The sequence below is a fragment of the Parus major genome, chromosome 2 (genome assembly GCF_001522545.3).
Source record: "Parus major isolate Abel chromosome 2, Parus_major1.1, whole genome shotgun sequence".
Classification (NCBI taxonomy): Eukaryota; Metazoa; Chordata; class Aves; order Passeriformes; family Paridae; genus Parus; species Parus major.
In genome coordinates, this window is record NC_031769.1 from 133,792,385 (window position 1) to 133,819,312 (window position 26,928).

Genomic DNA, 26,928 nt, shown 5'->3' on the forward strand with positions numbered 1-26,928 from the left:
CAGAATAAAGTTTTAATGCCCAAATTCCCAGTTATGACCCTTTTTGAAACGTAATCCATAGCAATTCAATGACACTGAAATTCAAAGTATTGCTATTTTAGCCATATTTAGTAATAAATTACCAAATGTTTTATTAGCAGTGAAATAATGAAACCCTTTATGCATAGTCCTCTGCTACCTGTAATGTTGTTAATTGTACCAAGATGGGAATGACAGAGAGCCAGTCCTTACCAGGTTTGGGAGCTGACTCTAACTGGGGCTCACCTAGGGCTCCTTTTGTTCAATGGTGTTTACACCTCTATTCTGCAGGATCCTGGAGGTGCTAAAAGGTCTGGGACAGCCTTAATGTTTTCTTCTTAGGTCGTAATAATTTCATGTGAAACTTCAGCAATGGGCTCTAAGAAACAGCTCCAACAGCAAACATTCAGTAAACTGTCCCAAGTGTGCCAGTAGCACTAAAAGCAAGAAGACCAGAACTTTACAGAAATGCTGAACACAGTTGATCAGACGCCCTCCTCAAATTCTGATGCTCACAGAGATTTACATACATGTCCGTGCTAAACAAGCAAGACTTTTAAAAGTTATTGACACAACTTCTGCTAAAGATTCTCTTCTTTATCCATGTCTTTGAAAGAAGCATATTTTGAATCCTTTTACCAAGTGTTCTAATGGAAGTCAAAAAAGAAGATGAGAAAGATTGCTAAAGGAAGCAAAACAATTCCCACGGTTCTCAACAGGATGTGGACATGAACTACAGGAATTCAGGAGGGATCTTTCTAGGAAGACTTCACAAGAATGTGAGCATCTAGAAGTGTTTATGGTCCTGTTTATTCAATTACAAAAATGGTAGGACTAAGCACAGCATCTTAATACAAAACTAAGACCAACATTAATTCTTTTTGTGCCTTTTTGTTGAGGGCATTTTCTGCAACACATTTTGTATTGCTTTTAATATTATATAACTAAATCACATCTAAAAGAAGGACCAGCTTCTAAAATCCAGAAATTTAGAAATTAAATGTAGCTGTCTTTGAGAGTGGATATTCTATTATCTTCCTTAATGTTCCTGTTCTCTCCATCCTTCCCTGGGAAAGCAGGCACCTTTAAGCCAAATTCACTTCTACACTGCTGTGATTCGGATTTAATGCACAATAAAAACCATTTTCATATCTCTCAAATGAATAATTTCTCCATGATTATAAATATTTTATAGGTTTAGCAAGAGCGTTCCAGGATTATGTATGGTTCTCTATGCAAACTACATAAAATATGAATGATAGCCAAATCTATTTTGTTAATACTTCAAGAGGTGAAGATGGCTTTGACTCATATAACAAGGCCTTAGGCTGTTGGAGAGGAAAGAAAGGCTATGTGTATTTTGTATTTTGAAGTACAGAAAAGAAAGATGAAGTGATGTTACTAGAGGAGCAGAAAAATATCAGAGCTTGGGAACAGCCCAAAAACATCCCAGGGTTCATTCTCAGTGCTGTCCTTTTCTAACATTTCCTGAATTATCCAAATATTTGTGTAAGTGTTTCTTCTGAGAGTCAGCTTCTTCCAAGAAAACGATACTGGAAACAGACAGATTTCAGCAAAATGACAGGAGTTTTTGAAGGTGCACAGTGATTGATATATTTGTGTACAAAATGTAGTGCAGGACGTCGTAAAAAATAGTGGTAGGCTGGATTTTTGTCTCTCATATCTGACTCTTGGTATGTGGTCATTGTCACAAGCCATTTCAGATTAACATGATGCAGATATAATCTCTATAAATCAAGAAGGGCTTTTGGTAAAGAGAAAATTACACACAATTTCTTTTATATGTGACAAAGACATGTTGATGTTATTCTCCTCCATTTCCCACTTCCCTTTCTACTGATCCCTTTTTACTCTCTGTGTTTTCCTACATGGTGATGCCTCCTCCTTGCACAATGGCTACATCTTCTCAACTGAGTCACCAGAAATTTATGTTCAAATAGGTCATGGGGAAGAGACTGAATCCACCTGAAGCCACGGAATGAGACAGCAATGGAAGAAAATCAAATTAACCCTTGTGGCCAACGCTGAGGAAAATGAATTCCAGCTGTCCCCTGGCGTCCATGTCTGACATGTCCCTCACAGCTCCCACACTATGACAGGATTTTGAACAGCTTTTCACTAAAAAAGTTTAAGTTTTTTGGCAGGAGGAACTTAGAAGTACAAGTCTGTAAAACAGACCTGGTTGCTAAATATTGCAAAAGGCTAATAACTTCATATAATAAGGCAATTTAACTGTAAAACTGAAATCAGTGAAAAAGGTGCACAACTCTTCTCCATGAGTATAGGACTCTTCATTAGAAAAAAAAATTTTGCATTCATTGTTCACATTTTGCTAAGTGACATTCCTATTCAGAAACAAAATGGTTGTGGTAGCCACAGCTGCAGATTTGACTGTCATATACTACACTTGCTGCAAACCTTGTAAAAAATACTACCTATCACCCATTATACACAGCAGTGGGAGACTGGGAACACTCAAGTAACATGCTGCTATGAAAGGAGACAAAGAACTTGCAGGAATAGTGGTAAATCAGATTTAATCAACCCTTCCAATCACCAAGCAAGTGAAGAGATTTTGCAACAAATTTTCCACTGTTTCAGGATTAAACATGGTGCTAGTAAAGCGGAGCTGGCTTTTCATGGAGGTATCTAAATGGCTTTCACAGGTAAAATGACTCTGGAAACAAACAGCCAGGAGGTACCTGAGCTCATAAGCCATGTCAGTTCTGCAACTGCTAAGTACAGGGCCAGCTATGTCTCCGTGATTAATTAAATAGCAGCAAAATCATCCCAGCCACTTGTAATCAAAACCTGCCTGTACATGAATCAAATTATATAAAATATTTCATATCTACTCACTAAAATTACAGGAACCAATGGCACATCTGGGTATTTAGTCTTGGATGTGCAACAAGCAGATGCTGATTTAGCTGGTGGTCTGAGGTGGCCCATTAGCCCAAGGCACTGGGAGATACACTCTTGATTCAGCCATTGCAATACAGATCCAAATCTGCCCAGCTCCCACACACAGGCCCCTTGCCTTGCTCTGAACATCTTGTATCCCCAGAGCCACCAGAACCTGGCAGCACAAAGTTTAGGCAGGATCAAACAATAAATTTAAGGACATCACAAGACTTCTTTCAAGATGTCAGTTGATTGTATGTTTCTGTGAAAAAGACAATGACAATAGTGTTTTCATATCTTTCAGGTGGCTCCACAGAAAGAAGCCAACTACTGTATTACTATCAGCATTAGCGGTATCACAGGTGGCACAACACAGTATGTATGTAGACACCTGTAAATATACCAGTCATTTATAAAGTGCAATTAAGGAAATGAAAGGAGTTATACTCACCAGGCTTTACAAGGCTTGTCTTTGTCTCCTTCTTGTATCGAGCCAGCTGTGTATTCCCTTCACTCACTGACCCTGGACTGAACTTCTTCCTGGAGAAGTCTCCATCACTACCAGTGCAAAAACTGATTGGACTGTTTCCAGCATCAGAAGGAGTCTTAACTGGAGATACTGACTGGCTACTAGGACAGCCAGTGTCATCTGAAAGGGAAAACAACATTTTTAACTAATAAGTGTATGAAAGTTAGCAGAATAAAAGAAAGAGCATTTGAACTACAGCTCTTTACAGTAAGTGATATTTACAACCTTGGCTCTGAAACCCGGTGAGAAGCTATTTGTTTCACCCATTTTGTGAAGAAACCTTGAATACCTTATGGCAAGCTAAAAGGACAAGTACTTGTTTTACTCAGTCTGACAAGGTACAAAATCACAGGCTACACAATGAAAATTCCTATCCAAGATGAATTCCTTTAGCAAGGTTAAGGAATATTGCAGAGTGAAGATACAAGACACAAATGTATAGTGCACACTGGCTGCAGAGCAAGCATGGGCCACATGCTTTCCTTCAAGAAATATTCCCACATCTGAACAAGACAACAACCTCCAGCCAGAATTTCATGTAACTGGATTTAATACAGGTTCCTCAAAATTGTCTTTCCTTTAAAAGCAACCATGACCATAGAATTCTTCCATTCTTGACAAGTGGCTGTGAGGTACCTGGTTTTGAAGAGAGTGAGTTATACACAGATTGCTTTTGTTTAAAGCTGAATTCCTCTGAAGGAACACCAGCACTTCAGGGCATCAACAGCTACCCTGGGAACAGACCCAGGTTCCTGACCTCCAGGGATACAAACACTCCAGCTCTTAACAACTGAATGCAAAGTAAGCAATCTGATTTTTTAATCTCACCTTGTTCCACATAATCTGGAGTAACTGGAGTTCCCCTAATAGTCATGGTGTTTAACGGACACACAACAAAACCAAAAACACACTACTCTGAATCTCCTGGAGATATCTAATTGTTCTTTCCCACTACAAAAACAAAAGCTGCCATCTGAATTATGCCATTGCACTCTTCTCCCGATGCATTATCTTTGGCTAACATGAAACCCAAAGAAGAACCTGCAACTGAGCCAAATAATTTGCATGACCATTTTGCACTTACCTCTTCCACCCTGTTCATAATGCAGGTCAAGGTTCATTTTGCACTGAGCTTTGCATGGGCATATTGATTTAAAAGTCAGTGCATGACTGGGCATTTATGAGTCAGAAGGGACACCCCATACCTATCTAACACCTTTCTGCCCAGTTCCCCTCCACAGGAAACAACAGCTTTTGTTTCTTTTAGCTATTGCTCCCTTAATACTGTAGAAAAACCTCATCCTTTCATGTGATCCAGTTTTCCTTCATGCCTGGGCAGCTGTTCTACCCTCACTCATCTGTTCCAATGTTCTGCCTCTCATCTCTCCATGTCCTCCCTGCCTTCAGTCCCAAGCAAGGGACCCAGAGGTGCTGACTGTCCCGAGTGGGCTGCATGCATTAGGCTGCAGGAGCAGCCAGCAGCCTGAGGTGTTACATCCCAGGCCTCTGCCAAGTGCCACACATGATGCCAAGCCAAGGCACATCCCAGCCTGCTGCCAGAAACACCTCCCAGGGCTTTGCAGTAACGGTGCAAAGCACCTAATCCATTTTAATATTTAATTCTTTCAAATCATCCCAACTAAGCCAAAAAAGCATCTCTTTTTGCCATCCTGCTGCTGCCTTCTGCAACTCAGAATTAGTTTCTAGCAAAATAATAGAAAAGAGAAAACTGCTAATAAGCTTTTCAGCCTGTCCCTACATTCATCCTGACTAATGCAGAATTGCTTCCCACATGACTTTAATTTACTTTTTATCCTTTCTATTTCCATCAACATCACGATGTAACTCCACACAAAGAAGAAAGAAGGTGGCAGTTTCCTCACAGATCAGCATCTGTTTCCCTTTCTCCACCATTTGGAGTCTCTTCTGCGGGCTGAGTGAATGTTACCTGCAGGACAGTGGATTAGCACCACAGAGGGAACACCTGAATTGCATTTAAGCAGCTGCTTTAGCTATATCCAAAGCACACAAACATTTCTAATCAAATATATTCAGAAATAAACAACAACTTGCACAGTTTGTTTTTCATTATGACTTTTCCACTTAGATGTTTCTGTATGTGACATTAGTTTCCAAACTTTATGTTAGAATAAAAACAACAAAAAATCCCCACACAAACAAAAAAACCCTCAAAACAAAACAAAACAAAAAAAACCAAAACAAAACCAAACCCCAAGCAAACTCCCATCCCAAAACCTCCCACTTAAACCCACAAGAAACTATTTTCCTTATCTCCTTATCTCTCCACCAATACAGTTACTGCAATACTTGCACAGGTCTGTTTTATATGGGAGAGTTTATGTTGAAGTAACTCCCAAAGCTATAGAGATGCAGCCTGAAGAACCACAGGAACTGATAAAACTTTACACAAAGAAAGAACTAAATTACAGTATTAAAAATTGGGGCATTAAAAACCCCAATTGTGCAAAACTTACTACAATTAGGAAAAAGGTAGCTAAAGAATACATACTAAAATAGCATAAAAATAAGTTTTATTTACCACCCCCCAACATTGCCTGTGATATCACACTGGTGACACTGTACCATCAGGTAATGTCATATCTACATTTCTTGTTTTACTGTTAAGAACTTCAGCTTTCAGAGCAACAGGGCATTTTTTAGAAGAAAAAATGAGCCTGGTACAAGGAAGAATAGCTCTTCTCTACTCATACCCCTTGTAACCTTTAGATACACCAATAACCAGGTAAGTACTCTCACTCCAGCTGCATAGAATGAATGATTTTATTGTATTACCTCTCCTCTCATAGTTTATTTTTTATGTAATGTACAACTTCTAATCCTTCGACTACTATTGTTCAGAAATATTAACAGAATTATAAATTTTCCAGAACTAGGGCAAGCTGTAGAGAAAGATTTTTCTGTGTCAGCCTTTTGTATAATCAAAATGTTTGCCACCACAGAATGGAAGAGCTGTCTATTAAACACTGGTGCTCACCATCAAAGCAAGCAAAGCTCTGCTGTCCCTTGGGGGCATCCATCTGACCCACAACTCACCCTCCTGCCACAAGGAAAAGTCCAGGTGAAGAGTGAGTTGCTGTCTAGATGCTTAGTGCCAGCCAAATTGCCTGCACCTACCTTCATCTTTCCTGCTATTGAAACCTCAGTGTTTAATACTGTAGGTGAACTACCCACAGAAGAGCAGCAGACTTCCCTGTGGACCCTGACATGATTCTCCCTCCATCTCCAGACAGCCTGACCTCCCTCCCTGCTCATTGCTGCAGCGACCCATCTGCTCCTCACCTGCAAGCAGAACCTGACTGCGGCACGGTTCGTTCAGTACTTCCTCAGACCTGCAGGCTCCTCCTAAACCCTACTGGAAACTCTGATGGAAGGAAGTGAAGTCCTCTACTTGCCCAGAAATGGGCCAAGATAAGGAATCTCTCTCAAAGAAGCAGGTAACTGGAGCAGATGAGCTCACAATGGGATTCACTTTCTGATATGATGTGCATAAAGTTTCCAGAAGGGTCAGTTATGGATTCAACCCTGTAACTCAACAGCAGTTTTGCCCCAGTAAGGACTTCAGAGTGAGAGGAATGATGGGTTTGTCTTTACAAACAAGCTGTGGGTCTGCTGATAAGATGCAGCTATCAGTGAGAGACAACAGAAACAATGGGATGGATTCCACTAAAAGATGAAAGAGGCACTGAAAGAGCACCATGAATTCCACAAGAGTTAAGAATTGAGAAGGGATTATGCATTGTCGGGGAGGGGGGAAGGTATCGCAGGTGTCAGGCGTTCCGGGAAGCCTGTACCTCTCAAGTACCTCAGCCTATGGGGAAAGGGAGAAGGGACAAGCGGCTGGGAATTAGGATGAAAAGGAGGCTGCGCCCTCCAAAAATTTGAGACCCCAGGGGAATGCCCCATGGCCTCTCCCTTTATTCGAATAAAGTAAAAGGACTCCTCTGTCTCCTTTTTGGACATAAACCTCTGGCGTTTGTGGATTGATTTTCCTGACAAGAGCTAGACTCCTCAGGAACAGAGGCAGACCTTACCTTCTCAGGCACATCAGCATCAGGAAGACAAAAAAAAAAAGGAATCTGGTAAATAGTGCTGTGAAAGCCTGTACCCCTGATCTTGCCTGAATTTACTTGCACAAGAGGTAAAATCATGTGAATTTATGACACAAGTCTTCCATTGCTTTCCTTCATACTGTCATTTTTTTTTTTCTTTACAGGGGCCTCCTAGGAGCATTCTGGGAGTAGACTTTTCCTTTGAACCTCAGCTGGATTTCATCACTTGAAATTCTATGTCCAAGCCCTCTACCAGACATGCCTGCCAAGTTTCAAAGGCAAGCAAAGGATAGTGTCTTCTCAAACAAACTATCAGGAAAGTTGCTCAGAGCACTCTGACATTTGCATGCTCTGACTAACCTTTAAATAGTAAAGTCAAAATATAAACAACAGTATTAAAGATAATAATACTCTGGACAATTAACATAAATACTGTTCTTGTAGACTTTTAGGCTTTATGTTGAGATGTGATGATTTTCTCAGCACAGATATCTTAGAAGGTTCACCAGAATATGTCTTAGAACCTTCTTTAAAAAAATACTGCCTTTTCTTAAAGGCTTCAAGAAACTTTGAATATACAACCTCCTTATATAACACATCTAAATAATTAATGATGCTCTCGCTGAGGAAGCACTGACTTATGTTTTTCACTCCTAGCTGTCAGATCAAGTTAGGCACTCCTGTGACACTGAATGGTCCAGTTCCTGCCTGATCCCTATTTTACTGTCCAAGATTTGTCTTCTCATAAGGGTCCCTTGACCAGTGTTCAGGCTGTACATAGTCTGAATTTCCACCAAGAAATGTGGATTCCAGAATTAAATGTGGCTCTAACAAAATTTTAAATATTCAGTGCACCAAGACAAACAATTTCCTGGCTTTTACCTGATGGTTAAGTTTCCATTCATCCCAGGATCTGCTAGGCTGGGTAGCCACATCTCTGCCAGGAAGGTGCACTGCAAGCTGGCTACTGGCAGTGAGGTATTACAAAGGGTAATTTTTCAGGGTAATCTCCCAGTCTGCCTCACCTTTTGACCCTCAGGTTTTGAACTGTTTCAGTCTTCTGTTCATGGCTAGCCTTGTTGCACAGGGGTGTTTATGCAATTATGGAAATTGCAGACAGACACCAAAGAGAATACAGCACCTACCCTACAGACCTGTCTCTTTCTGTATTAAATAGAGAGAAGGAGGATCATCTGGAGGGTGAGTCAGGACAGCCCCACTCAGGCTAAGTCATCCCAGTACTCTGAGTCACTGCCTGCAGGGTCTCAGCTCTCTCCAAGGACTAACACAACCACTGCTCTGACCTGGGCAGCTGAACCAGTGAGTGTAGGGGCTCAGTGCTCAGGCAGAGAAAACTGCTAATGGGAGATTAACAGTGTCATTCTGGAACAAATGGGAAACACAGTAAAAGCAGCAGACAAAACAGTACAAAATTAGTGGTACACAGAGAAAAGCAGAGGTAGGAGCATATTCACATTCAAACCATGAGGGTCTCAACAGCCATAAATCCTACCTCATACCTCTGGAGGCACCCTCACCTTTCCAGCTACCACCGATGGAGCAGCCTGAGGTAAGAAGTGGTTATATTCCCCTCAGCTCCTAATTGTACTAAAACCTTCCACTTTTACTGAGGCCATTTCAGTATGTGATTTGCTATTAACAGTTTGTCACTACAAAATCATACAGACTGTTGAAAAAAATATTTATTAACTTCACTAAAGGTTGAGCCCTAAAAATGCTACTAGTTTTTGTCCTTCTGATAAATTTAAAAGTAATTTCTTAACTGTTTTGAAGACCTGTTTGGCTTGGTATTTAAGATTTCTCAGAATATGCCGTGCTTGTGAAGCAAGTCTCTTACCAAAAGTCAAACATAGTAAAGTAGAGCTGAAGCATAAGGACAACTACAGCAGTGTCAGGAAAAAAAGGAGGCCTACTTATGCAAAATCCTGCCATGCAAGTAATTTCCACATTTAATCTCAGTGTCTCTGCAGGCAAAACTTGAATTAACTATGCTCCATTTTGCTTGTGAACAAAGGCTGGCTAACAGCTCCACCACTCCCTGAGGTCACCTACAGAGGCTGTGCAAACTCTTGTCCTTGAAGGGTTTCTAGATTTCGACAGACAGATAGATACATGGCTGCTGGGATGTGCTTGGAACAGTCCAGCTTCAAAAAAGAGGCTGGAAGAAATCATCTCCACAGGTTCCTACAAGCTACATGCTTTTTTTGCCAGATATTCCACAACTGGAAAACACCCTGCTATTCACAGTCCATTTATCAAGCTAGAACTTTTGACTGTAATGTTCTAGTCATGAAATCTAACCCAGTAAAATCAAGACTAAACATCTGCAACTAGTTGCTGAGGATCATCAATGTGCAGGCAACTTTTACACCTGCTGCTCACCAGCCCCTTTGAGCTGGCTTGTGTCACACCCACAGGCTGAACATGGCTGAAAATTTAGTATGAGAACTGCTCACTGACTTTGGTAAGAGTGTCACTGCTCAGTCATAGCATGGCAGGAATGCTGACAGGCTGAGATTATGTAGAAAAGGAGAGACAAAGGTGAAAAAAGATGGACTAACCTGCTCCTAAGCTTGGGCATCTCTTGCAATGCAGGATTTCACATAAACACATATTTAAAGGTATCTGCTCTCAATGTCTGACTGTAAAATTGCTAAATCATACTGAAGTAGCTAATTTTAATTGATTTTGGCAGCAAATCTACCAGTGTTTCTTCTACTTGAACATCTCACAAACAGGACTGAAATGAGCTTTGTCAAAACATATGAAAAAAAAGAGGACTATATAATTGTGGCTTACTGGCTTTGTCATTACATTTATAGCCCCACTAATGGTGTATTACAGAAGAGAAGCATAATGGCTTACTAGTAAAATATCAATAAAAATAGCACTGTTACTAGGAGAGCTGTGGTCAGGAATAGCACAGCTCCCAGAGTTTTATTATCATATCACAGAAAACATCTGGACAAGGCGTGTAAGGTGATAAAGCACTCAAAAATTCTATTTGAAAATTTTATAAAAAACTTTTAACTAAATGCAAGGACAGGAAAGAATCTTAAAAAAAAATACAAAGAAGAATATTTTCTGTTTGGTATGGGTTTATACAATTTAATAGACCTCATTAATCTTTTCTGAGGACAACAGCTGGAAGTGGATCCACTGCTGCTACCTCCGGTGGGAAAGCACTGACTACATCCAGTATAAATATACACTATACATTTAATATTAACATTAAGTGAAATATATGTGTGTATATATATATATAGATAGGTTTCTGTGGCATTTTATGCAGTTTATTCCATTATGCAGCAAAGAAAGAAATTAGAAATATTCTTTCCAGTTTTGAAGGTGCCATTTTTGGAAATAAAAATCTTCAACAGACCACAAAGAAATTTGTACCTGTTCCTCAAATAGTGCAACATGTTATACTCATTTGGTCTCATATAGCTCTGCCTCCATGGCTAACAGCATATAACTGTGACTCACTGCTTCAACAGCACCTCATAAGGTTGCCCTGCTTACCTCCTCATGGAAAGAGACAACATATATTCTATCCATTGTTGTTCTGTGCGTATTTTTCTTTTCTCCTTCAACTATCCTCAAGCTCAGAGTGGCACTTAGCAGCATCACAGAATCTAGTCACATACACTTCAAAACACTGCTTGAAAATATGAATGTAGGGCTAAATTATGCAATGTTTAATTTCTGTTAAAATATCAAGAGTCTCTTTTACCACAAAGTAAATCCAAGACTTCTGAATAAAGTTTCATTCCTGTTACAAGTTATTATTTTCTTCAGAGGGCATGACAACATTCAACTCAATAGAAAGTTGCATGAAAAACACCGTAAAAAAAAAAAGTACTGGATTATGCATTCGTGGTGAATAAAACACCGGATATTGTTTAGAATTCAACCCATAGTACAAAACAAGCTACAACTAAAAGGGCAGTAGAAAGGATGAGGTGTAGTAGAAAGGGTGACTGCTCTCAGGACACCAAGCAAAATATTCCAGAGAGAAAGGGAATTGTCCTACTGACCCCAGGAGGCTCTGGGTTGGGTTTTAAAGGTTCACAGTACTGACAGACACATAAAAAGGTAATAAAAAAACATCGAAAAGGTCAAATATTTTGGCTTCCAAATGTTGTTGTGTGGCAAGAGGAACAAAAGGATTGTTACTTAAGGGGAATAAATGAAGTTGAAAGGGAAGCAGAGAAAGGCCAAAAACTGGGGAACGAGCAGACTTTGCTCATACCTAGGCACTTTTCTTATTTTCAGGTTTGGAACAGATCTCTGTGCCACAGAAACAGAACTGGTGGCTCATAATATGAAGCAATAATAATTATTGCATGTAAGCTGGTCCAGCAGGAAATTCTCTAGGAAAGGAGCAGGGAGAAAAGGAAGCATGTCACCAGTGTAACCCTCATGAAAAAAAGGCCATATGTGTATTTTTGAAAGCAGATTTTGTTTCAATGTTTTTGTAAATTAATATCACGGTCATCATGGAACTGCCTCACAAAGTACTGCAAATACAAGAGGTAGAAAAGACCTCCAGAAGTCTGAAAAAAAAAGGCAAAATGACTGTGGAAAAGCAAAGCATAAAAGACTACAGGAAAGAGAATCTAACTTCTGGTATCATGTACTTGAGAACTTTCAATGTTTCTTTGAATCAGTAACTCAGAGTAAAAATCAAACACAAAAACCAGTAAGGAACTATTTAAACAAAATATTTTTTTTTTTTAATAACAAGAAACGAGAAGAATGAGAGAGCTGTTTCCACAGTAATACATACATATATACAAGCAAATAATAGGAGCAATTACTTTTAGTAATTTAAACTGTCTGGCCTCAATGTGTTGACTTCTTAAAATACTAAAAAACTTAGTTTTCTGTACCTATTTCTATTTGGGAATATATATTTCAGTACACATACTTATTTAGTGTGGTCTCTAAGGCTAGCAGCTTTACAATGCAATCTGCTTCAATGCTCTAACAGAGAAATTATTTATTGGAGTGCAAGAAAGTGCAGCTTTTTTATTCAGTAATGCTTGTACCTCTTCTTCTTGTCTGTGGTAAGCAAAATGGGTTGTGCATTCACATGGACTTAATAAGCCTGCCTAAAGCCTACATGCTTTTTTGGACACACACTGTGAACTCAGTCCCAGCATCCACCAATAGCTGGGCCAACTGGCAAATAATCTCTGAGATCAAGGGGAGTGTGCACAGGAGCAAGTGCGCAAGGAATGGCAACACTGAGTTCCTACTGCAGCACCCACACCCCAGGCCTGCAGCGCAGCCGCTGGACACGTGCACATGTATTGTGCCACACATGCAAAGGACAAGACTTAAATAAAATCTTTATCCCAGAAAAGAACAGTTATGAAACAAGGACTGAACTTGAGTAAGTGTTGAACCGGATCTTGAAATTTTAAAGAAAAAGCAAAAACTGAAGCTTCAACTCCTATTTTTGAAGACTGCGTTGGAGTGAGTTACAGTCATTGATGAACAGAGATGCTACTGGCTTTCAACAGCATGTAGGACTAGTCTGTCTAATTAAAAAAGTGATTTACAGGTAAGCCAAAGAAAAGAGGAATTGTTTTCTACATGTATAAATCAAGTCCTCTGGCTCAAAAATTCCTTTGCTGAACTAATTATTACATGTACAAGTGCTCCATGCAAAGCTGCATCTTGGTTACCAAAGCTTCACTTCATTCCCTGCTGAAATTCTGGCAGCTGGCATACTAGAAAAGGCTGAAAGAGAGCTTGGGCATTGTTGTAAAGGTACCACGTAAGAAGTCATCTTCATCCAGAGAAATTTAAAAGTGGAGCTATTCAAAAACCAAAAGCAGAAAAGGAAGTAAATCCCAGACTAAAATAATTTTAAAAGAAAAGCTAAATACACTGACTGAACTTAGCACAGGCTGACTTCAAACCAAGGACACGTACACCAAATCAAGGATAGTGCCCCACCCAAAGTATCATATTTCCTACAAGGAAAATACTGTAACTGGAATGACCAAAGGCCCAGCAGCTGCTCCTCCATGGACCCATCAGCAGGAGGCTTGTCTGAGATGCTCTGGATCACATTCTCTGCCCAACTGACAAGGTAAGCCACTTGGAAGCCAAGTGCAACTTGGGAGAAAAACAAGCATGACACAGGCAAATGCTCAGTAGCAGTTGAGCCACACGAAGCTCCTGTGAGAGTGTTTTTCCATCATTTGACATCGTATGAGTTCTGTGGCCAACATCCAAGCCGAAGAAGAGACGTGCTCCCATATCAAATGACAACCAGGACCCCAGATGCTCTAAGGTTTTAAGAGAGGGTTGTGCATGCTGAAAGCAGGTACAAAAGCTCAGCTTGCCTACACAACATCCAGACAGCATCCACATTCACTTGGCAGAAACAAAGAATATTAAATACACTTTTTGTCAGGAATATCACAGCTATGACTAATACTCTCACTGTATTTCATACGGACTTACAAAGCAAAACTGACATAAAGTCAACTGCAAGTAATTGACCAACATGATCAAGTGAGGCTCTGATTCACTTAAACAAGACAAAGAGGGAACTGATCATGCAAATTTAAACCTATCACAGCCAGAACTAACAACTTCTTCAAAAGAAGCTAAGCATTACAAAAGCCGTCTCTTTTCTGTTGCCAAGAGATATTTTTTGCTGTTACCACCATGCTTGCAGCACTGCCATGGCTCCCAGAACCAACATTAATAATACTACAAGATTTACCCTCATTTAGAGAGAGGGAACTCCAAGCCTTCACTTAGGCACTGAGACCAGTGTAAGCACATAGGAAAAATGGACAACATCAGAAGCTCTAGGGAATCATGCAAACAATACATCTTCGATGGATGAGGGGAAAAAAATATTTTCTATTGGGGTAAAAAGAAATCTACAGATAATAACTATTTGGTTTCAATAATAATGGAAGAAAGGTAGAAAACAACTTGACAAGAAAAGGGAAAAGAGGAAAGGAATTATTACAAGGATCAATTCATACTATCTGTTGCTTATCAAGAGCATTTTGAGGTTTAATTCTCAAAAGAAATGACATTTATCCAAATGCTCACAAACTTTCTTATACTGCTACATTAGTGTTTCCATCTGCTCCCATCTTCCAAATGAACTACTAATTTTAAATACCCCTTTTGCACATGCTACTTCTCAATTAAGAAGAAGCACCAGGAGAGGCAGGTTAGGGGCTGTGGCCCCTCCACTCACCTCTCCACACATCTGTTCACCATCCCCTCCCCAGAAACAGGAATTAGCAGCCACCTGCTGTCCCTGGGGGATTTCAATCTAAATCAGACAAACAATGATAAAGAAGGAGCTTAAGTGGAAGACAGGAAAGAGATGTCAAGAGAATGAGGAAATCAAGTCAGTGAGTGTTGCCATACCTGCATCCCAGTCAAAAATCCATCAAACCTAGCAACAACTGAACCAGGGTCTGGGATGGAGGACAGTGCCTTGGCTGATCCATGGCTGTATAAGCTCTGAAGACCCAGAGAAGCAAACCACGTAGTGTGTACCTGTATCTGTGGGTGCTGCAGGCAGCTTTGGAAACACAAAGCTCTCAGATGGAGGAAAAAAAAATATCAAGGTAAATCAATGCAGCATGCATGAAATAACAAAAGATTAATAAATAAATAAAGATATGAGCAGTTGTGCTTGAGATGCAGGTTAAGAGACCAGCATTGCATGCTGTCAAGCCATGACATCAGACACACCCAGAATTAAAACAACATGCTCCTGGGACTCAAGACAGCCTATGCAGTGCAGTGGGAGAGAAAGGGTATATTACAGTGGCAGCTACTTGTTGAGTAGATCTGAAGAGCAAGGTAAAAACCCAAAAGATGAAAAAAAAATGTCAGCGATCAAGATGAAAGCCTTGTCAACACAGAAAGAAAAAAATCAGGATGAAAAGCAGCCATTTGGGAGAGATCATAAAAATAACATATTTCTAGAAAGCTTCAAAAGATTTTATTTCTTTGGAACACATAAACTCAAGCAGGTAAGGTGAAGGATTAAAAAGGCATGGGAAAAAGACTCCAGCATTCTTACAATCCTATGATGTTTGTTTAATGCTTTGCATTGTTCATTAAACAATAACCAAATAGATCATTCCACTGAGCCTGAATTGCAAAATCTGGCAAAGCTAGACTCAAACATGGATATTGTGTTTTTCATCTAAGAAAACTTGTACACTGTGTTCAAGACACTGTTTTTCATGAAACGAGTAAAAAAAGTAATAACAATAATCTAACCCACTGTAGTGAAGACCAAGATAAATAAAAGCATTCCTATGTAATCCCAGGATCACCTCTAGTAACTGAAAATACTTTATGAACTAAAAAAAAAAAGAAATTTAGAAAGTTGCTCTGATACTAACTATTGCAAAAAAAACTTCTTATAATTTAGATTTTTAAAGAGAGAATTACGGAATCATAGAAACATCTAGGTTGCAAGGACCTCCATAGTCATTGAGTCCAACCCTTAACCTAGCACTTCCAATTCCACCACTGAAAATTAATTTCTCCACACCACAAATACCTTCTAAATTACCACAGGCATATAGAGTCCAAGGTTTTCATGATGTGACCTTAATTTTGTTATGCATGTGCATTAATGTCATTTACAGTGAAGAGTTTCACTGAATTAAAAAATTACTCACCACTAGTAGGCATCTGAGTCTTTCACTGCCAGTTGAGGCATTTAAATTGTGCTAAACTCTACACAGGACAAATATTTTACATTAAAAAAGTAATCTGTTTTCAAGTTGTCCCACATGTAATATTTTTGAATAGCAAATGATATTTTTTCATCTACAGTTGGAGAGTAATAATTTACTTCTGATCAGCCACCCATCCATTGCCCTCTCTGCAGAGAAGCCATCATGCCCAATTCGTGTCTGGCGACACACTCATCAGTAGAATCCTGAATTCTGAAATAAACAAAACTTATTTCAATATGACAGTGAAGACTTCACCTGTATATTCTATTCCAATCCATGGAGATCATTGTCAAAAAACCAAAAGGAATCGTAGTCTGATACCCTTAATAGCAACTCCCTGTTTCACAGACTTTTGATTTAAAGGCTTTTCAAAATGCCTCAATATCACGCTACAGTTGTTAAGGCAAATCTTTCTCTGTAAAGCAACGCTTCTGCCGCAATAAAACCGCCAACTTTTTTAGCAGTGGTAGCAGAGCTCGAAATGGAAACATCTGGTGTCGTTTACGGACACATATTAAAAGAGCAGATACTAGATTTCCCTGGAAAAATCAATGTTTGCCCTTCTTCGTGGGTAAAACGGATTGCTCATGCGGGCTCGACAGGAGCCCGACACACAGATGCTGCGGCTGGGATGACAGCGGAGCCTCGGGGATGGCCGTGTGGGGCACACCGTGTTCCCCAGAGACCCCGAGGCTGGGGGGGATCTCTCTGCGGTACCTGAGCAGAAGCTGTTGCTGCTGATAGTCCTGCCGGAGCCCGCAGAGGAACTGGGCGGGTTGAATTCCCGGCTTTCCTCTTCCGAAAAGGGCGATTCGGAAGCGGGTGATACCTTCTGCTGCGGCCGAAGGACCAAGCGGGGGATGCGGCTGCGGGACACCTCCCTTTCCAGCTGCGTCCTCTGCTCCTGCTCGGGAAGGGACACCCCGTCAGGAACCTCTCGGATGCGCCCTCCTCCTTCCATCATCGAGGCAGGGGCAGGCAAATCCCGGCCCCTCCGCCCCCCCCAGGGCGGGGGCAGGACGCGATTTGCCTGCCCCTGCCTCTCCTCGCTCCCCGCCGCCGCGTCCATCCCCGGCTCCTCACCTTGCCGCTCTCCCGCAGAGGCCCCATGGCTCCTCAGTCAGCGCGCAGCCTGGAGCGGGCACCTGGCATGGGCGAGAGGGATGCGCTGAGCGGGGCTGCGCTGCCGCTGCCGCTGTCGCTGCGGCGCTGGGGGAGGCGCTGCCCGGCGCGGCCCCGCCGCTCCCGCCCCGACACGTGGTGCCGCCGCCGCCGCCGCAGCGCCCGCCCGCCCCCGCTCCCGGAGCCGCCCCCGCTCCCGGTACCGCTCCCGCTCCCGGAGCCGCTCCCGGTACCGGTACCGCTCCCGCTCCCGCTCCCGGAGCCGGGCAGGTGCGCGCCCCCTGCCCGCTGACCGGGCCCTGGCCGAGCATAAGGAAACCGGGCAGAGGGCAGGTGATGCCAGGACAAATATGACGGATGTATGGCCGTACGCTTAGCAAAATGCATCGTCACGTTTCTCTGCTTCTAAGTCGTGGAATCGTAGACTGTTAAGCGTTTGGGAGGAACCTTAAAAATGATCTACTCCTAACCTCCCCGGCCACGGGCAGGGACATTTCCCACTAGACCCGAGTTGCTCAAGCCCTTATCCAAGCTGGTCCGTGAGCACTGTCACAACTGGGGCATCCACACCTCCCTGAGCAACCTGTGCCAGTGTCTCACCACCCTCACAGTGAAGAATTTATTCCTAAAGTAAAGATTTTTTTACTCTTATTTTTCAGTAACATATGTTTATGGAACATGTAGAGAGACAAAAACTTAAAACATAAAAAACTGACATAAAACTGACAAAAATGTACTTGGTTCTCAGTTAATACATTGCATAGTGTATTTAATTGTGGTATTTTCTCTTCTTATCATTCATTGTGGTAATTGTCGTTGACCCTCCTATTGATTAATGCACATGTGGTAACCTTGTTCATCTGCTCCCCAGAGAGGGTCTACTTAAAAAACAGGCATTAGCAGGACTACAATCTGGGCTATAAGCATATGTGCACAATGGGTGAAAAGGACTGTTTTTCCACAAAAAGGATATGAATATGAAACTCTTTTGAGATTCCACATGTATGTCTGCTTATAGGACTTAATAAGCTTACAGAAGTTGTGCTTACAGAAGTTGTACTTCCAGCATCATATTTTTGGGCAAAGATTCCCTTTATATTTATGCTTCCTACTGTCCTGGTTTCAGCTGTGCTTCCTACTGTCCTGGTTTCAGCTGGGATATAGTGAATTTTCCCATGACACCTATAAAGGGCCCCAGTTTCTGTTGGGAACTTCTCTTTGCTATTAGACCATAAATATTAAATACCGTCTCAAAAATAATTAAGAGAAAATGTGCCTTTAATGTATAGTGCAGAGAGTATAGCATCAGTAGCAGGAAAGATGATGCATTTGTCCAGACCTCGAAGAGGAAAGAGGACTCTGGTAAGTACTGACGCACTGATTGTTGTATATCCAAAGAGTCATAATTACTAATTTATTAACCTGGCATCAGAATTAGATCCATTACTTATGTAGAGCTCCAAGCTATGCTCTGCCAAAAAGATGATACCATCCTTCCCTGGCAGTGACAAGACATCTATAATTCAGAGACGTGAGATAGTTACAGCTGAAAAAAAAAAAAAAAAAGCCTAAAATTCCTGTAATAAAAATTCTGTGAGTATAAAATATCTTCTAAGCACCGGCATCTACCATCCTGCCACAAAATATCAGGAAGAATTCTGGACCTTTCCCTACTGCTCTAAGACTGTTTCCATGGAAAATTGCAAGTCATATTTTAATTACACAAATTTGCTTTTTCACTCATCAGAGATCAGGGCACCTGGGACTGTGGGATTCTCCTGCAAGCCACCCGTGGCACACGAGGTGGAAATTTCCCACGTACATTTGCAAAGCTGTTGTACCAATAGTAAGAGTAAGGAGAAGCTGTGCAACAGCACTGCCATTGCCATAGTAACTCAGCTCCAGAGCTGCTGCTGCTGCTGATTCAATTGTCGGAGCCTGTTTTATCTTTTTCCATTTCAAGCTCAAATTTTTGCCTTACCAAGAAACAAGATACGAGAAGCAAAGTCTTCAGGCTGCCTCAGGATTCATAATGGGATGTGATTCCCTTTGATCTTCTCTCCTCTTGGCATAGAGATTTATAGCCTTATCATAAATCATAAAACAATCATTAACTTTCAAGAAAACATTTTTTCCCCTTACAGTCATGTATATCTTATAAATATTGAGGAATTAAGTCACTTTTCAGTAGCTGATGAATTGATTCACTTTTAAGTCACTTATTAAAATATTTTTCTTTGCACTAGTTAATCATCAGTACTGGGAGGAACACATATTTGATATGAACATGTGATATCACTCTTATTCCTCTCTTCTGTCTTTTACCAGCAGGATCTCTGCACTACCTATAAAACTAATTTATAATTTCATAACCAGTGTGTAACTGAAGAAATCTGTGTTTGCTGTAAAGAAAAAATGTTATGCATTCATAAGGGCCTCAGAAAACCTACAGAACACAATGTCTTCTTAGCCTTTCCTTGCTTTGCTCCCTCCTGAAAAATAACAGCTCTCCGGGAAGCTGCAGAGGGCTGCAGATTCAGCAGAAGCTCCAGGACGCCAGGAGCTGCCAGGGCAAGCTGGGCACTGTGCCAGGCCCTGGGGTTAGACCTTATGCCTTCCTGAGTGGGGAACAAGGTATGTGAAGCAGTTTTTATTCTGGCCTTTGCTACCAAGTTCTTCATTTTGTTAGAGTGCTCTTCCAGAAGAAAGTTGCTGGGGAGAGAAGATGCAGTGAAATAGAGAAGATCACAGACTATGTTTTGCTGCTGCCTCTGAATTTTCTCAGTGGGAGGGGGATGGGATTCTAATTCAGCAAAGTTTTGCTGGCCAGCAGTTAGCTGTGTCCATTAGCACAGCACAAGGAACTCATTGCATTGACACTTCCACATCTGAACTGCTGAGAGAAAAGCTTCACCTGATGTTTTTCAAAGCTTTCTGTGAAATTTGTTTTTCTAAGTTTATTTGTTCCATCTGATGGCACATTGTTTTAAGACATCCACAAAAACTGTTTTCCTGTTTGCTTTCTTGCAGTGTAGTAGATTTGCTCATGAGCTGCCAGAATAACAGCAGGAAAGCTGTACAGTAAAAGTTTCAAAATCCTAATTAGGTACCCAAATACCTCAGTTCCGAATTCTGCACTTCGGAAGAATAAGCAAAAACCATAACATACTCAGGAGAGCATCACCCAGAGCTCAGCAGTATGTACAAGAGTACCTTTGCACCTTTCCACACAAGAGGTTTATTCATCCTGCCAGGAGAGACCGAGTGTCAACTGTGACCTTTGCTGTGGTATAGCCTTTAATGTTTCTTTCTGTTTCTATGAATTTTCCTTTTCTGTGTAGCTCATCTTCAGCAAGAGGACTCATTTTGTTTCAATCAGTCCTTCAGAATGGAAGGAAGCAGGACTTGTAGGAAGTCAAGAGACAGCAGTCATCCCAGGTAGCAAAAGGAGTGGAACTCTTCTTTATGTGTGTGTAATAATTAAAATAATTAAAAGGCTGAACAAGGATTCCTGCCTTATGTGAATTCTTACTCAACAGTCACCTCATGCACCTTTGCTATTTTTATGCTGTCATCATTTGGTAGTTGCATATACTTGCATAATTTGATTTTGTGGAGAAGTGAATGCTTCCACACTCAGATTATCACCCAAACAATGCTGATCCAAAACCAGGCTGGCTCATAGCTCAGATCAGAACTGTTTCAAATTTTTATAATACTGAAAGTACTTGTGGGCATTTGGGATGGAAACCAAATACACATTTTGTGGTCTTATGTTCATTAGGGTTAAATGGCTTTCTCGCAAAGTTATTTTGAACTGGAGAGTTTTGGTGCCTAAATTTCTCTAGATTCAATTTCATGGGCCTGAGTTTTTCTTTTATATTTTAGCACTGGGCTTTCACAGGTTGACACAAAGTGCAGGCAATACCTGTACTGGCCATAGGCCATGTTTTGGTTTTGAATTACATCACCCTCTGCGGTTCAGTGATGAATGAGGCAGAGGGCAGAGCTGGGCCCTGTAATCCCAAGACCATATGATTTCATTAATGCAGGCACATAGCTGATAATGCTTCTGTTGGTGACTTTGAAAGCATTTGTACTTTGCCAGCTGAGACAAGTTTGCTTATCAAATGTGTTGATCCTGTTTTTCAATTCAGATGGGTTGTAGAATATCAGCAGATCTCACTCAAACACTTCACAAATGCTGAAAAGAAGACCATCTGGAGCTAACCATTTTCACAGCAATAGCTTACATTAGAGGTCAGCAGAGAATTACCTGGAAAAATTCTCTCATCCTCTTTCAGAAATATGAGAAAATAAGAGAAAGATGAGAAGACAATTAATATCATTATAAGACAGAGAAGACAGAAAAAGGGAAGGATTGCTTCATATTGGTCTTGGGCAAAATAATAGAATAATTAATGTAGGATTCTGACAACACAAATCATAGGTTAAAAATAAAAGTAATAGATATCAGGACATCTTTACAGGAAGCATATCATGTAAGAAAGGCTCATTGGAGTGAATAGTGGCATTTTATAACTTGCAGCCAAATTCAAAGAAAAAACATCTGGGACAAATAATAAAGCTCTGCCAACAGGAGGGAAACTGTTTTGGAAAGTAAATTTGAGAAAAATGCTTTCAGCCCTTAGTAGCCAGTATCTCAATATGAGTTCTTAGATTTAGACTGTGGTTAAGAGAACTAATGCAGAAGAAGTGAAATATTTAGCTGAAATCTGGGAGGGATCTTGCCTGTGTACACAGTGTAAGATGTCTGCTGGAACAGTGTGTTCAGTACTATTGGGAAAGAGTTCAAGGGATATCCTACTTTCTGTAAGACATTTATTTAATCTGACTTCTGATAAGAGTCCTGTGATCTGTTTGTTCTAGACAGATCCCTGTCAGTACTATTCAGTGAAATGCAAGCCAGAAAGCAACCTAAAGCACTGTGCACTCTCAGATGTTCCTGAAGCAGCCTATATATGTAGAAAGGCTCACTTGTCTGACTTCAGGCATCTGAAGTTACTGTGTGAAGTTATGATATACAGAGGCAGAGTCATGGCAAGCAGGCACATCTGTGCCTGTGCCCACATTGGAGATGGAGGTACAGCAATTGGTACGTGGCCAGCAACTGCCTGGATTTAAACTTCTCTCCCCAGGGGTCCCAGAACTCTGCCAAAACTCATGACTCAGCTCTGCATCCAAACAGTTTGGTAAATATGTGAAATTTGGGTTAAAGTCCAGATTTGATCTGCTTTTGAAATAGTGTAAACCCATTAAAAAAGTCTTTCTAGAAATGATTTCCATTACTTGTTGTAACAGGCACTCTCATCAAACTCTGTTAGTTTGTAGATGTGCGGTTTAAGTGGCACAGAAATATTCTGTGTTTTAGATTTTAGCTGTGCCTCAGCTGCAACAGAACAAGATCTGGTATTGCTATATAGGTCTAATTTTTCTAATTCATAAATGGTTGTACATAGCAGGACACGTATTTTGATAATCTCTGAGAAGATTACTACATGGTCCAATGTAAAAGATTAGGAGTGGCCTTGTTATGATTCAGAAAATCCAACTATTTACGCTCAATAATGGTATCCTACTGCAACATATGGCTTCTTTATATAATGTAAATTCTATACAGATTTGCAGTAGATGGGCTGTGATGCTTGGGATGCAGCTGTGGTGAGGTCCTGAAAAAGATGACAGTGTGCTGCTATTTCTGGTAGATGAGTCCTGGTGTAATCTTCAGCCTTAATTGGTTTAGGTTTTGGTATGATATTGCTGAAACCTGAATACTCAGGGGAAGCAGATTGGTTAGAGACAGACACACACAATGGCTTTTACCTCATTTTGAAAGCTTTTCTGCTTTGGGGCAAGTGTTTACTTTTATCTTGGATCAGTGGTATCAGCCAAGCATTATTTAAGCTGGAGAACACAAACGTGGTGGATCTGAGTGATATTTTTTATATCAAGTCAGAAAAAGTGAGAAAGTAAGTAGTGGTGGTATTCAGCAGTTAATTATTTCTGAGTGCTGCATCTCCTAGATTATCAAGGAAATTATTTTAGTATCTTGCTTGATTTTCCTCAGAACCTTATGTGTGAAATTATGAAGATACAGAGAGGCTTATAGTATATAGCCTTTGCATCACAGAGTGGACAGAAAAAGCATTTGATTGGGAATCCAAAGTGCAGCTTGGATATTTTTATTTCTGTCTGGGTACAAGTGTCATTTGTGAAAGGATTTTTATTACCCCAAAACAGATTACTGAGAAGTGTCTGCTCATTTAATTTGCAGACTTAACTGGATTTCTGTGTTCTGATGCGTAAAAAATTTATTTCTGATCTACTTTTATTGTATTCTTAGCATGCAAATAGAGAAGAGTCTGATTTTGAATCCACTTCACTGTGGGAAATGCAAAGGATGCAGTAAAATGTGTGTATCAGAAAATTTCCCAGGAATTGAAGCACATTCTTGCAGAGCTCTTAAGGTGAGCTCAAAATTAGTTGAAGACATTTAATATGTTTAAAAGTATGAACTCTCACTGAGCTGGTGTCTAACATGGTGCTTAAGAGCTCTCTCCTTTGAATCAAAGTAATGCCTTGCCAATTACCACATGCTTCTGCCAAAATGTAATGACTGGAATCGGTACAAATTTCATCAGTTTATAAAAACATTCACTCAGGAGAGAAAGGCAAAATGAGATATCATGATGGTGGAGAAGGAGATGGCATCTAGATGTCCCCACAGGCTCCTTGGTACGAGCCAGAAGGCGCTGCACGTGCTGTAGCCAAGTGAGATGTGATACAGGAGGTGACAACGGGTTCTAAGTCCCCGGGAGGCAAACACAAGGCAATGGGGAAAGGATGGCAAGGGTACACATCTGATCTGAGGCACTGCTGGTCAAATAATAATATGATTTCCCATAATCCATGAGCACAAATCTATTTCAACTGCAACTGAATTAAGAAAACCAGCGTAAACTGTACATAATTGCCATTGTCAGTAGCTGTCCAGCTTCAGGGAAGAGCATAAACTGTATTAGCAGAGCATTGTAATTTGAGCTCAGGATAACTAAATTGAATTTAACCAAATTTCAAAGGTAACAGCAGAAGAATGGTCAAAGCAGAAGCATTTTACCTTGGTCCTTTAAAATGGCAAAAATGTGAATAATACTTTCCCCCTCCCACCACCACCAAGTAGACTTTAAAAACAAAAGTCTTGCGAAGTCTTTTATCCTAATCTTCTTATTAAGCACTCTATTAGTCCTTCTGGGTTGCTTTGAGAATAAGATTTGGGATATACGTGAATTTTTTAGTACTGAGGTTCAGTATTGAACAAGTAGGAATTTATATATGTGCATTCCTCTGTAAACTAGTTCATGAAAACTTGAATAGCTCAGATGAAGAACCAGAAATGTTTCTTTTTCATTTATTCAACTGATGTTATGGTATTTATATTTTGATCTTTTTCTTAGAGCCTGGTGTTGGTTCTATCAACTTCATAGTGTTGATGTATATAAGCCAAGGAGCATAACACAGTTATTCTTCTCCTGCTCTTGTTCCTTTCTGTCTTTACTGACATTCTTGGCTAGACACTTAGCCAGCAGTGTTGTCCACATAGGCACTCTGTGAGAAGGTTTGGAGGTTGAATTGTGAACAGGGACAAGGCCTTTTTATCTATTTTTTCTGTATCTATTTCAGTGTGATCTTGAACAAGGCCTTGAAATGCTACTTCATATAAATAATAGATGGTAATGTTAACAGAAGTAAATGGTTAAGCTTAATGACTTCAACATCAGAAAGATTATCAGGATGCCAGTTAGGCTACAAATTCTTAAACAGCCAAATGGAATTACTAAATGGATTCAAAATCACTGGTGTGAGAGTTTTGGAGCAGTGTATTTGTAGTTCACAAATTTCTCTAACCTGTGTATGGTTCCTGACAGGTAATTTCTGCTTGATAACATCCTCCCACATAACATGTGAATAAGGTATGTTGTTATCATCCTCTCATTCCCTTTCACTAAGGTAAGTGTGCCAACTGGGATGTTGCAGTTAAAAGGCAAATGCCACTTTTTTTTTTCTCTTTTTTAATTTTTCCTTTTTTTTTTTAATCTAGGCATCTACTTTGGCAATATCAAATTTTCCTCAATTGTCAATAAATAACAGTGGGACTGCTTTGATTCAAAGCCTTGTGAAGTTTCTGAGAACATTGAATACATGAAGGGTATAAATAAGAGTGCCTCACTTTAAAGAAAAGATGTATGTTTGTAGGGGTGCTGAAGATTTTTCATGTTTATAAGTGTCAAGAAGAAGAAATGAGAATTTCAATCCTAATTTTGCATCTGCTTTGGTAATTTTATTTACACTCTGAGTTTGCAATTTTATTTCATTTTTCTCTAAAAGAAGACAAGATAAACATGGAAATATTTCCTACTGATAATGAATTGTTGACCGTGTCAAATACAGTGTTGATTTATAGTGTGGCTGTTAAGCCAAAAGAACTGAATGCAGTTTGAGCCATGAATTATGGGTAACAGTGCAAGACTACATCAGCTCCCCTCACCTTTTTCTGATCCTCAGCTGTGTTTTGCAGGCAGTGCCCTTTGGCTGTGGTGGGGCGATGGCAGAACTCCTGCTGAGATGTGTGTTGGCTCTCTCTGTGTTGCTCCAAACTGGCTGGAGGCACCCAGCCAGCAATGCCCAGCTGCACATGTCTGACACCCAGTCCCTCGGCTCAATTTAATTGCTAATTGCAACAAATGCCTCCCAGAATCTGAGTGCAGGGGCATCTGTGTAAGTGTAGGGACAGGAAGGAATCGTGTCAGAGCTGATTTCATACCCCATTCCCCCTGGGAGCTGCCCTGGGTACAGTGCCACCTGGCACCAGTGGCTTTCAGCATGCCCTGCTGCAGCACAAAATGGTGTTGGGCAAGCTTTAGTTCAGGAAAGACCAAGGGATTGGGCCCAAATATTTGTGAAATATGATTCAAACCCACAGTCCCTGTATACCCATAATTTCCAGCACAGCTAAAGATTATCTTCTGCCCATAGTTCCTACCAAAAGTAAGGTCTAAGCTTTGAATTGCTGTAGATACTAAGAGGGACTTGAATTAATACAGTTATTACACATTTCACATTATTTCACATTTCAATTTGATAGGAATTTCAGAAGATTCAAAATCAATATGTTAAAATTTTTCTATTCTACACATTAGTTTTCCTGTTTTCCTTGTACTTTGTTCTCTTAATCTAGATGTCAGGTGGTCAGTGGGCCTTTTACATTATTTTAGGGACAAGCAATGAAGGTTCAGACTTTCAAAAGTGTTAAATTTTTGTTCAAAAAGTGAATAGAATGTATTTTAGTATGGTAAATTGTAGATTCCCTTTATTCTATATACCTCTTATTTTTTCTTGTCATTTTCATTTTGATGTAGATATTTTTCAAGTCATTATGAGAGACTATCATTAGTGT

The 26,928-nt window shown here is 40.4% G+C and overlaps 1 protein-coding gene across 1 annotated transcript in view; it reads right to left on the reverse strand.

Annotated features, from left to right (window-relative positions):
• Window positions 1–17,550, reverse strand: part of SYBU (syntabulin) — a 39,718-nt gene extending 22,168 nt beyond the window's left edge. Inside the window, exons 1-3 of the mRNA XM_015618205.3 lie at window positions 17,415–17,550; window positions 17,049–17,235; window positions 3,395–3,592 (exon numbers count right to left, since the gene is read on the reverse strand). Of these exons, the coding sequence (XP_015473691.1) occupies window positions 3,395–3,592; window positions 17,049–17,235; window positions 17,415–17,441 (412 nt within the window). The 5' untranslated portion in view covers window positions 17,442–17,550. The remainder of the gene's footprint in view (window positions 1–3,394; window positions 3,593–17,048; window positions 17,236–17,414) is intronic.
• Between the last annotated feature and the right edge of the window lie 9,378 nt (window positions 17,551–26,928).